Raw genomic sequence first — 13,033 nt, 5'->3', positions numbered from 1 at the left:
TTACTCTATTCATAAGTGAAAACCATATGAAAACCCGTTCAGTTTTGAGTTTATCACGAACACACAGACAGACGCGGCTCCCCGGGAGTTTATTTTATAAGAGAAGATTAAGTGATTTACGGCGTTATTCTGTTTCCGATTTTATTGAAATTAAAACTAGCAAACTGTCCGATGCCTTACACTATCTATATACCTGTATGGTAAATGTCAACCTGTGTTACGTTACGTCTTAATATTGTTTATTTTTTGACATGTGCCGTCAGAATCCTCAAATACTTGACACTAACTTAAAACTGTATGTGGTGACAGTTTAGTATAGTATGGAGTAACTATTGTCCCAGAGCTGTAAGAAGTGTAAGAACCTCTTTTTCACACATGACAGCGTCCACAAAACGTAAAATCCTGTAATAATGGTTAAAAAAATCAAGTACTTAAAATAGTATTTTATACAATCGCGATATAATACAAAGCTTTTCAGTCGAGTACCATGTTTAGGCCACGAAGCTTTGCTGAGTGGCCTAACAGTACGGTACGAGAGTGAAAAACTTAATTATATCACTATTGTATACAATACTTTTTCTACGAGTCATCATCTTCATCATCAATGGACGGAAATATCATCATTCATGCAAGTTTAAATTAATGTTAATAGCGTCGTTCACCGTTGTATCAACATCGAATTACCTAGTAACCAATTGTTTGTAACAACCATCTCTGATTGGCCGATAACGCCACAAATAAAAAAAATGTATTTCAGATGCAGAAAAATTTGCCAGGTATCGCAAATTAGTATATAAATTGTATGATGTTCTATTTTTGAAATTATTACAGTTAACTTAAAGTCAACTATAATGAGATTAAGTACATATATTATTATAGTTGAGTCGGAACTGCCATAGAGTATCCAACACTGAAAAGTTAGCACTTATAGTTTAGTCTGTGGTGTCCTAATTGACAGATTACAATCGACGAGTAGAAAAATAATATTTCCCTTACTTTAAACATAATCTAAAACATGTTACATTTTTGCGGATCTTCGTTAGTAAGTATTTTACGATATTAATTTATAACGCAAGATTTACTTATTAAACCATTTATCATTAATTTTTATTTTTAAACTAGTGCTGTGGCAGAGTGTAATTTCGATTCAAATGACATTTCAGTAAGTTGATAGAAATCGTATATTTGTTTAAGCGCCTCCTTGTCCATAGGGCCTAATCGATTCAACCAATTCGAAATTAATCGTTAGATTTGGCAAACGATACGCCTTAGCCACATCGCAACATATGTACTTCAAAACAAATGTGTCAAAAATGTGAACTTACGGATCCGGGACAATAGTTCTGATGAAATTCAGCAACACGACGCTTAGCCATATATTTCTGGTCAAGCATTATTATGTTATTCTTAAGGTTTTCACATTTATTCTTTCATTTATTATGTATGAAAATGAAAACCTACCAAGTGGCTTTAATTAATTAATATTTAAGCTTGCTCTTATGTAAGCATATAACGTAATCTTAAATGTAAACAAGACAAACAGGAGTGTAGGTGAACAAAAGAGCAAGTTTATGATGACTATTATACTCCAGGCAAAAAATATGCACACATGTGCGCGGGGCCACGGCTAAGACAAAAAAAATGACAGCTGCAGTTCTTATCAGTTTCGGTACATTAAATAATACTTTTAGATAGTATATTCCTTTATAGCACTGTATTGTTTGACGAACGAGCTCAGCTATCTTACTGTGGTGGTATTTTGCAAATAATAAGCGCAGTTCCACCACGTGGTAATAAAGACAGTAAAATTTACGAGCAGCCTTTTGTACGTGAAGCTGAGTGAAGTGAGCGATGTGTTATTTTTACATTTTAGGATTTTTTATTTAATCTGGATGGGGCAGTTTAGAATTTTAGTTTATTTCAATTAGTCACTTGTAAGATCCCAGTTGATCAACACTTGAAGGCCTTGACATTTTACTTTAGCGGTGAATTTAAAAGTTATTGTCTTGTTGTTTTGTTAATTTTTTGTATTGTTACTGTTAATGTTTGAAACTCTTAACAACGAAGAAAAGTTTGGTGTGGAGATATGCCACCAGAGTCGGAGATTCAACTTTATGTAGTCTCTGCAAGGATCGGACAAACAATGAGTTTCCGTGTCGTCATGGTACTACAGGATCTATCGCGAGGCATTTGACGTCAGTTCATTTGAAATCTGCTGTTACTGTTACGACATCAAACGAGTAAGTCAATTTTTTAAATAGGTGTAATCCATAATAAGTAAATGAAAGCAGCAAAGGTCTAAGTTTAAATACCACGAAAAAATAATTTTAAAGTTATTGCATGTAAATAGTATAACGAAGCTCACTTTATTAAGCAGTGCCTATTTATTATTTTTGAAACAATATATCAGTCATAAAACAGTGTTTACATCTTAATAAAATGATAATCCTGCGCCTTGAACCCTCTTAAAGTAGACTTTTTTTTTACTACCATCAATCTTATTACTATATAACGTAATTACACTAATTACCTAATTAAATAGTGGCTATAACAGTTAAGTAAGTTCGCGTAAAATGTATAACATAATTATTAACTAGGTATGTGTTAAAATTACGTTTCCGTGGATGTCATCCTATCGTCACATTCTTAATTTTTATACTAAATTGACAAATTTCTTACTCCTTGCATCAATAATTGAATGGTACCGTGGATACTTATCTTCCTATTAAATCTTATTAATCAGAGGGTAACTAGAGAGTTTTTGTCAACGAACATTGCAGACACATAATAAGCAGATTCAAGGGTATCACGGTGCACGGTTAAGCCCATATTACCACGTTAACGCATGGTATTTTTCAACCACAACCACTCAACAGATAAGCTTAACAAAGGATAAGGTATAGTCATGGTATAGTGCCATTTTAATAAACATAAAAGTAATATTTTAGTGAAAGTATAAGCATTTTTTGAATTTGTACTCGAAGCGTCGGTTGTAGCGTAGAGACAATGCTAACAGTGGTTATTTAATAATAAGTCGAATTTAGAATTATAACTGTTGAAAACCTTTAGATAGAGTAAAAAACTCAAATGACTGGAAGGAAACTTTATCTGAAACGGTTACCAAATCTAGCAGTTACCCTTACAAAAGGTTACCTACCCATATCGTTGGTATTTTTATAACCACTTCTAAATTAAGCCTATCGGAAACCCCGGATCGTTTATTTAGTTATATTTATTTATTACTTACATATTAATATTTGAAAAACCGCAGTATTGAATATAAATTTTAATTCAAAAGTAATTAAGATATAACCTCACGATACCTACATTTTTATTCATAACTTATAGAGACTGCATCCGATCTTATCTTCTCTCATGAAACGCCGCTGGCGGACCGAACGGGCGTGTCACGTGAATTCGTACGTACGTACGGACGGATCTACGAACGTACGTACCCTAATTTCACGTGATTTATTTTCACGTGACGAACGAACCAGAAATCCGTTGCCGTGTATCACGGCAACGTGCGTACGGCTACGTGTTCACGATACACGGTCACGACCGGGAGCCCTAGTTGTAAGTAGGTTGCATTGGGGTGATTTCGAAGCACAAAAATGCTCCGGTATTTCGAAAGTTGAATCTTGATATGATGGAAATAGTGGTGATTTTTATGTGACTTTTGAAATTAGACGACCTTTGAAATAACCCCAATGCACTCTAATCATTAAATTAAAATATTTCAATACACGGAAGTGCCTACTCACGTTAATACATCGCGTTTGGCGACATGTTTCGAGTCATATGGCGACACCCGCAAGCACAAAAAAAATTGTTTTGTTTTGTTTCGTTGAATCTTAGTTGAAAGATTATTAATTTGTATTTATATTTGATGGTTCGCGGGTTCCGATCGCGGCAAGGGCATTAATTAATAATGTCAACCCAAAGTAAGTCCGTAACAATTCCGACAGCCTCACCGGTGCAACTGCTATTTTAAACGTCAAACTTCGATGAAATGATGACGTTCCTTAACCCTTACAGAGGCAGGGTTATCAAAATCGTTGCAAACCTATCGTGGGCCGACTTTATGTGTGACAAAAAGTAGATTTTTTTATTATTATTATAAATGGGCTTACTCTTAGCCACAGACTTGCTAAAGGCAAAGACGTGGTCAACGCCATGGAGTGAGCTCGCCCAGAAGATGCCTGTTCCCGAGATTTGATGATTTCATCTTAGATTGAATGAATGAATGAATTATTTATTGCTTATATTATATGTTATTTTAGGTTACAATAGCAGGTACAGGTGCATATTATAAAGCAGTTCCACTGAATAATACATATACAGGTGTATACTTTGATGTTTATTACTTAGTTATGAGTGTTTTGTTTTATAATTAATATGAGTGAATTTATATTTACGTAAGTAACCATTGCCTAATACCCAGTAAATATAAGCTTTCTCAAATTACTTAGTCAAATTATTCTCATACTAGTTAGTATTACACAACTCACAGATGTCATATATACCATAGATCAAGCAAACGTATCTACTTAGCGTGTCAAATGAACTCAGTGAAATCCACTGAGTTGTCCGTCTTTACTCGCAGCTTGCAGCTTTCGGGCGTCAATTTTTGTAAGTTGAAGTCAACCAAAACATAAAAAATGCCTCGTTACGTGATATTCAATTGCAACAACACAAAAATTATGAACAATCAAGAGCCTGAGACATATTTAAAATTACAGGCAAGAATCAACTTCAGTACAAAATTTGACACGCTCGGCCCCTATACAAATATATGAATTTGTTTCTTCTATCTAAATTAAGTTCTGTGACACAACTCGTAGTCACCCTACTGAATGGGTGAGAATTTAAATTTATGCCAGTTTTATTAATACGGCTTTTCGACATCAATTGAATATTTAGGGAGCTAGTCCGTTTTTCTGTTCGGTTTTCACTTGAGCCATTTATTTGAAACTTTAGAGGTTAAAATAGTGGATACGTTTTTATTTTCTACCGTTTCTACCGTTGTACCCAATGAGAGATTTCTTAGAGAATGGATTAAATTAGTTCCTTTGGTTACGTTATTTGTGTGAAAAAAAATGTTACCCCACTAATATTCTAACAGTGTATGCTATGTTATAGTTTACGATTTCCATTTTCTACGATCCTGACAAACCACTTTCGCTTCACACACTTTCATAACGTTTCTCATACACGCTCGTCGGTTTGGAGTACTTCTGACCTGGCCTGGTCAGTTGCCATCGAGGGAAGCCAGTCCGGTCAAACTGGTGTAACTTGACAGACATTCAGATCTACTCTCTGAGTAATCACTGGTCAAACTATACAATGTGACACATTATAATTCATATAATATGGGAAACCTACAAAATGTAGTAGCGAATAAATGCGTTACCTATTGTACTATTCGTATGAAGTTAGTTTCCACTAACACAAGTTAGGACAAGCCACCAAAATGAAAGTCACGCCAAATCACACATACCAAAAGTCATGTGCGATGTTTAATTTTGGCTGCATGACACGAAAATTGAGTCGCCTAACTTGAAATTAGTTTCACATGTACAATTCGAATTTACCATTTCCTTCTCGTATCTTACTAGCCGTAGCTTTCATAAAATGTACGGTATTTTTGCAGGAATAAAACTCAAGTTTCAATAGACTGTGCGAGTGATATATGTTATAAGTAAAAACGTTTTTAAATTTGGTACGGTCTCGTTAAAAGTTTTGACATGGAGGAACATTCTAGAACCTTTTTTGTTGACAGATAATCTGACCTGTATTTTTGAAAGCGTATCTTTCGTGTTTTTTTGATACTCTAATGAGACTGCCTGTTAAACGTGTATCTACCTTTTAAAATTGTTTCGTAAGTAACAATATAACTTAAAATTTTCTGTTCATAACTTTTAGTTTTTGAATAGTAAATTCAAAGGGACAAATAGGCTAAGGATTCATTCACATTTATTTAATTTCTATTATTATTTTACTTGTCCGAACGTTGCGCACTATATTATGACGTGTTTCACCCTAGAATTGACAGTAATAATTATATGAACGTGACATTAGCAAATCTTTGTTGTGAAGTTAGTCGCTTGTCTATACGGCGAGTAAAGGACAAAAGCTAGCAAAAAACCTTTTTTTTTAGAAAAAACGACGACACAATATGATAATATTAAGTTACGCATTCAATATTTAATTCTAGCAGGGAAACGCTTTCGTAGTTTAAGTAAATATAAAAACACTAATGGTAATCACGTAAATCTTTAATCAGCAACTGTGAATAGTAGACTATATTAATACGACAGTAATTTTAAGTCTAAAGTAGAAAGAAGTTCTAAGAATAACAGATTACTAAGAGTTAAGTACTTATTTATAAACGCAAGTTAGGACACGTATACAAACTGTAGTCAAGACTACCTACTATGTTGATTCATATTTTTATTAATTTTAAAACAGAAGATTGTTATTTAGTCTTAAACCTGTTAAATAAGAATAATCTTAATTATGAGTTCAATCCTAGAAATATTATAGTCAATGCTTTAAGTACCTGGGTACATAGCCAAGTCACCAAACGCTAACGCTCATTCGCTAGCGAAACGCACCTGTTATTGTCGCACTAAATGTTAGTATAGTCTACTGTTAAAATTTACTGCCGGCGTAAGCTGAATGGTAATCATCGACGCCAGACGCCGACAAAAATGCAGTCTGGTGCAATACGCAAGAGCGATAAAGATATATACTTAGCTACGAAATAGATATTATCGTGAGCGTTTGGGTACGTACCCTGATTACCATAATGTTTTTTTTTATTACCTACATCTCGCCGCAGTATAATAATACTACGAAAGCGTTTCCCTGCTAGAATTAAAGACTGAATGCGTAACCTACTGACTATTCAGACAGCAGCGAATACTAAAAAAAATAACTTTGAATTTGTTGCCAAAGTATTAGATAGTTTTTAAGCAAATATTGTTTCTTTATTACAAAACTGGATATAAAATATTAGTCTTGTTCTTTTTTGTTGCTAAGATAGCTTAGATAAATAATACACTGCATTAAACTAATGTAGCTATTCTATGCCATATTAAGTACGTTTTGATACATTTTTCCATTTTTTAATTGTAAACTTAGCACAACATTTATACCATTTCGGTTACAATTACGCCCCGACTTTGTATAAAAATCATCTAAGACCGTCATTTACGACCCTATCAAATCATGGGTGTAAAGGACGTTATAACATTTTGACGTGTCCTTTACAACCATCTATCTTCTAAATCGTTTAGTTTATAACTACGGTTGCTACACTAGGTTAAAGATACTCGTAATCTGCATATTTTTTTTATACACGTCACAAATATAGGTCAAAAAAACAAAAAAAGTGGGTTTATCTTTGTCTTGTAAACCTGCATTATATGTCCTTTACGACAATTGAACCCAAAGATATCGATTACAGTTGCGGATAAAATATTTTTAGTGCTGGTCGTAAAGGACGAAGAACAAAAAAACTTGTCCTTTACGCCCAACTTTATCACACTACTATAGAAAGTGATCCTTAGAAAGTAAGGGCTTAAAGGGCAACAATATATATCAAGGTGACTTACGACTATATTTGGACGGTGTTATGGAATAGCGAACTAAGCGCCAAAATCCGAAAAAAAAGTTATGAATGCAGTTCGGATATAAATGTGATAATCTATAGTATTGACTATTTATTTGTTGAAAAATAATGCTTACAGCCTTATTTTAAGGGGTAGAATCAAGCGACACGTTAAAATTTGTATGGCCCTGTGTACTAAGTCGTTATTACGTAAAAACGAATTGAACGCCAAATTTACTTTTACAAATTATAATAAGCGTATATTCTAAATCGCAAAATCGAGTTAAACGCCATAAAAATGTTATTAATTCGTTTTGGTTTAAAGTTTTGATGATTTATAAACGCAATATCGATTTAACCGCCCTAATAGTGTCGTTTAATTCGTTGTTACATATTTGAAATTGCAGGATATTTCGCTTAATGAGAACTAAGTATCAAGAGGTTTTGTTATATCATAATATCTTATGTGTGTAATCCTGGCTAGTACTAATGAATTATTATTAGTTACAATGCTAATTTTGCCATATATGCTGATTTTTTTGACATTTATTAAAAAAAGTTGATTGGAGAACAAAACTAAATTGTTAGACGGATTAGTTCTAATCATTGTGGAGGAAAATATTGTTGTTCATTTATTTACAATAGCACTATTTACTCAAATATATGGAATGTTATTTTATTCCAGTATTCACTTTACCTCTAACAATTTGCATTAAAGAATCAAGCGACAAAATATGTCTCATAGTACGCTACGGCGAAATAAATTAACGTCATCGCAGTATTAGTTCAGTAAAGAATCAAGCGGAAAAACGTTAATTACTTCGAAACTTGAATAGGTATGGTGTTATTTTTTTTATCTATTTAAATTATGAACATTTTTATAGGTTCAATGTCAAAATTAACTTTTTTACTTTATAAATGAACTTACAACAACTGATTCAAATTTCAAATCTTTCTAGCTCATTTTCTCGATTTCAACTAACTGTCGCTTGATCGCTTATTCCATAACACTGTCCATTTTTATTTGTAGATTTACTTTACGACACAAATAATAATTTATAATTAATGACTTGATATATGATAATATAATTCTTAATATTATCTTGACATCTATAAGTATCTGTGAAATAAAATATTATGCCCTCTTTGGTAAAGTTGCCGTATAAATCGGGAATTCTGAATTAATTCATAGGAGCACATTGACTCCGTCCATACACCGTACCGTATCGTACGAACTTGCATAACCTAGCCTGCCTAGGACGGCTTAATCATAAATCTTTTTCCGTAGTCACAGTCATCGTCTATCAATAAAGCATCAAGATGTTAGACACACTCAAAGTTTCTTTGCTTCTCTTCAAATTATACAACTATCAAAACTAGTGAAGTTTCAAGACACAACCAGTATCGTATAAACTTAAAACTAAATGGCAAACTAATAAGTTCTGACAGTTCATTAAAGTAAATGACAGCTTTGAGAGCGGGGCTTCCGCTGAATTATTGAAATCCACAATTAAGTTAAACCGGATTTCCGGTGAAACTTCAAAATGGCAACCGTTTTAGAGTCAGAACAAGCTGTGTTGGCAACGATTTTGATAGCTGTGTAACGGTTATGTTAACGTCATAGTTTTATCGAAGTTTGGGTACCGTTTGGTTTGGTAGACATGCGAGCATGTTCCACACAAAGTTACACTACGCAATTTTTTCATTTTCATTTATTTATTTAAATCAAGCAACATGGCTCATACATTAGAGACATAATACGCAATAAAATAACTATACATACATACATACATACAATCACGCCTGTATCCCATAAAGGGGTAGGCAGAACACATGAAACTACTAAAGCTTCAGTGCCACTCTTGGCAAATAAGGGGTTAAAAGAAAACGAAATTGTGGCATTGCAGTGACAGGTTGCCAGCCTCTCGCCTACGCCACAATTTAACCCATATCCCACAGTCGCCTTCTACGACACCCACGGGAAGAAAGGGGGTGGTGAAATTCTTAACCCGTCACCACACAGGCTAAAATAACTATACAATTTAAAAATTAAAATTAACATCAAATAATAACACACATTAATGCAATGGCTCACTGTTACTACATAGCTCACTATAGTAAGAAGGGGTTAAGAGAGCAGCACTGAAAACTCTAAATTAGAGAAATTTCGACGAGTACGGCGAGTACGGGGTGGTGTAGTGGTATAGCCGCGATAGCTGTTGACCCGGGTTCGATTCCCGGCTTCGCCACCAGTAAACTTAAGATCGCTTTTTCTTTGGTGTACGGTATCTATTTCAGTTTATAACACGAAAAGATAAAAAAAATGAATGAACGGCCAGCCTCCCGTCCCGTCCAAACGTCACTAAGTAACTACGCTACTTCTAAATCTACATGTCTATTTCTTCAATGTCTGTATAAGTTTACTAAAATTAAACACTCACCAAACAGCTGCACCAAACAACATGCAGTGATCAAGTTAATAAGTAAAAACAACATCCTTGACTGCTTATTTCATTATCAAAAAGGTCAGTTCATTAAGACTTTTAAGGCGTATAATCGGTGTCAAAGGTCTTTGATAAACTAAATCGTAAACACGAGAAAAATACAACATGCAAAACTGGTGAGATATCTGTGTATAAAAAACGGTATTTAATATAGATTCAGCAGAGTGAATGAGAAAGGGGAAAGATGAAGACGGTTCTGATCTTAGCAGCTCTCGTGGCTTTGGCGGTCGCCGGGACCGTACCGCAGAAATACGATGTGAAGCTTAAATCTGGTATGTTTTTATTCTTGTCGTGCCTAGTAAGTAGCCTTAAAATAACGCTTAAGATCTCAATTTCAAGCCACTTACTACTAACACCCAATATTGATGATGATATTGGAATCTTTCGCTTGCTCGGGAATCAAAATCAAAGCGTTTCTTTTCTTTGCCGCTTTTTTAAATGTTATATTTTTGATAAATTATATTATTGTCTTCGGTTACCGCGATAGTTACTCATGAAATAAAACTATGAAACGGATTGAATCGCGTATAATGAATTCATCCCGACGTTTCGAACACTTTACAGCATTCGTGGTCAACGGGTTACTGAGGAAAAATTACAATGTGCAAAAGCTACCCACATACAAGAAATATTAACGAACCATGACCACAAATAATATAGATTTTTAAGGCGGGTTCACACACTATTCATTTGCACATTGTATTTTTTCCTCAGTCACCCGTTGACCACGAATGCTGTAAAGTGTTCGAAACGTCGGGATGAATTGTAAAGTCATTATACGCGATTTAATCCGTTTCTATAGTTTTAAACATATAAAATACAAAAAGATGATCAAGGTCATGTTCGTGAAGGCGAATATTGTAAAATTAATAGTTCAATATTATTCCTAGCTTTGGCTAGTTTTATCATAAGCTCCTTTTTAATTTACAGGTACACTATTTTCCCGAGCGCCTTGGAGCTGTACCAGACCTCTTTGCGCGACCCCATGTTCTACCAGTTCTACGCTCGCATCCTGAACTATTTCCAACAATGGAAAGAGTACATGGAACCCTACAGCTATAGCCAGCTTTATTTCCATGGAGTCAAGATCAACGATGTTAAGATTGACAAACTAGTTACCTTCTTCGAGCCCTACGACTTTGTCATCACCAACGACATCTTCCACAGCATCGAAGAGTTCAAGGCTAACAAACCGTATGATGGCAACACATACGATGTATATTCGGTCCGTCAACCTCGTCTGAATCACAAACCCTTCACCGTCACTGTCGATGTCAAGTCTGAAGTCAGCACTGACGCCGTGTTCAAGATCTTCCTGGGTCCCAAGTACGACAGCAATGGCTATCCTCTTAATATTGAAGACAATTGGGTGAACTTTATTGAACTGGACTGGTTCATTCATAAGCTGACTCCTGGGCAGAACAAGATTGAGCGCCGTTCGCTTGACTTTGTCCCGCACAGGGAGGAAGGCGTCCCCGCGGTTGAACTCTTCAAGCTGATGAAACAAGGAAAGGTTCCAGTCGATATGTCTGAGAAATTCTTATACCAGCCCCAAAGAATGATGCTGCCTAAGGGTACGAAGGGTGGTTTTCCGTTCCAGTTGAACGTCGTCGTCTACCCCTCAACACCTCTGCCTCAGGAAATGGAAGTGTTGAAGGCCCACTTCCCCGACGCCAAGCCCGTCCTCTACCCCTTCGACCGGCCCGTGTACGAGCCCTACTTCAAGCAGCCCAACATCTACTGCGAGGATGTGTTCATCTACCACGAGGGTGATGACATTGCCAACTTGTACAACGTTAAGCAGTACTACCCCGGCTACAAAAACCAGGAGCCTAAACGCTAAAAGGAGAGAGAATGAATACAAAACCATTTTAGTACGGTTCGTAAAAGGACACAGCGATATCATATACCTATATGATACGAGTTCTTAGTGTTGCATAGTAGTGGCATTCCTGACTATACTAATAAAATAGCCAATCCGCATATTTCTGTGATATTGATATGCTTTAAGATTAGTTTCAACTTATTTACAATATACCTTATTAAATCGCTAATTATTGAATGTTTTTGTATGTATAATGACACCCATTTACCTAATTTCAAACTATTTCATTTTCATTACAAGTTTAGGGCATGTTCCCAAAGCTCAAAGAATGCTGTCGAGTCAGTTGCTAAAAATCTGAACTAAAATGTCAAAAAACTGAACATACATTGGACACCAAAATTATATCATCCGCATCTGGATTTCGCGCTATTACTATTACAGAAGAGGGATAGGGAGAGCTAGCTATGACAGGCCTAATGCGGCCACAGATTAGAGCGAGACACAACGATGGGACTTTTCATTCGCATATACTTATGGCTGCCGCTTGTCACTTTCGCCTTATTGACCAATATCGTGGTCGCGCCGTACAGAATTCTTCTTGGCATCCGTTGGCTTGTTGGTTGGACGACATCCGGAAAATTGCGAGTCACAACTGGATGAGACTAGCTCAGGATCGGGACAAGTGGCGTACTAGAAGCGAGGCCTATGCTCATCAGTAGGCGATAAGGGGCTGGTGAACATGAAATAAATGTTATATACAAAGAAAAAGTGACCAAGGCCTCCAAGTGTCCCGAGCTGGAATCGAACCAGCGTCCTCCGTTTACCGGACGGATGCCTCAACCTCTCGGCTATCGGGTCACGAATCACGAAGGCAAGGGTCGAAAATTCCAAGTATATGACATTTTCGAAGGCTTGTATATGACATCTATTTCATGTTTATGAAGTATAATAGTAGTGTGACTACTTAGAGTATGATGATGTTGGCTATACAGAGTAGGGCCTGCAACAAAGGCGAAGAATTGAACTGTAGGCTATTCGCCTTATACTGATCAACATTTGTTCAGTGACTTAAAAATTATGAAGTCTTTA

General features: G+C 35.6%; 1 protein-coding gene and 1 non-coding gene across 2 annotated transcripts; one reads left to right on the top strand and one right to left on the bottom strand.

The window, feature by feature from the left end:
* The first annotated feature begins 10,224 nt into the window (after positions 1–10,224).
* LOC125232688 (arylphorin subunit alpha-like) lies at positions 10,225–12,348 on the top strand. Its single transcript, XM_048138443.1, has 2 exons — positions 10,225–10,235; positions 11,050–12,348. The coding sequence occupies exons 1-2, from the start codon at positions 10,225–10,227 to the stop codon at positions 11,960–11,962; spliced, it is 924 nt and encodes a 307-aa protein (XP_047994400.1). The 3' UTR covers positions 11,963–12,348.
* Positions 12,349–12,730: 382 nt separating this feature from the next.
* Trnat-ggu lies at positions 12,731–12,802 on the bottom strand. Its single transcript has one exon. It is a non-coding gene; the product is annotated as a tRNA-Thr (tRNA).
* Between the last annotated feature and the right edge of the window lie 231 nt (positions 12,803–13,033).

This window comes from Leguminivora glycinivorella, chromosome 13, assembly GCF_023078275.1.
Source record: "Leguminivora glycinivorella isolate SPB_JAAS2020 chromosome 13, LegGlyc_1.1, whole genome shotgun sequence".
NCBI classification, from domain to species: domain Eukaryota; kingdom Metazoa; phylum Arthropoda; class Insecta; order Lepidoptera; family Tortricidae; genus Leguminivora; species Leguminivora glycinivorella.
Note: the sequence above shows the minus strand (reverse complement) of the source record. Positions and strands in the feature narration are given on the sequence as shown.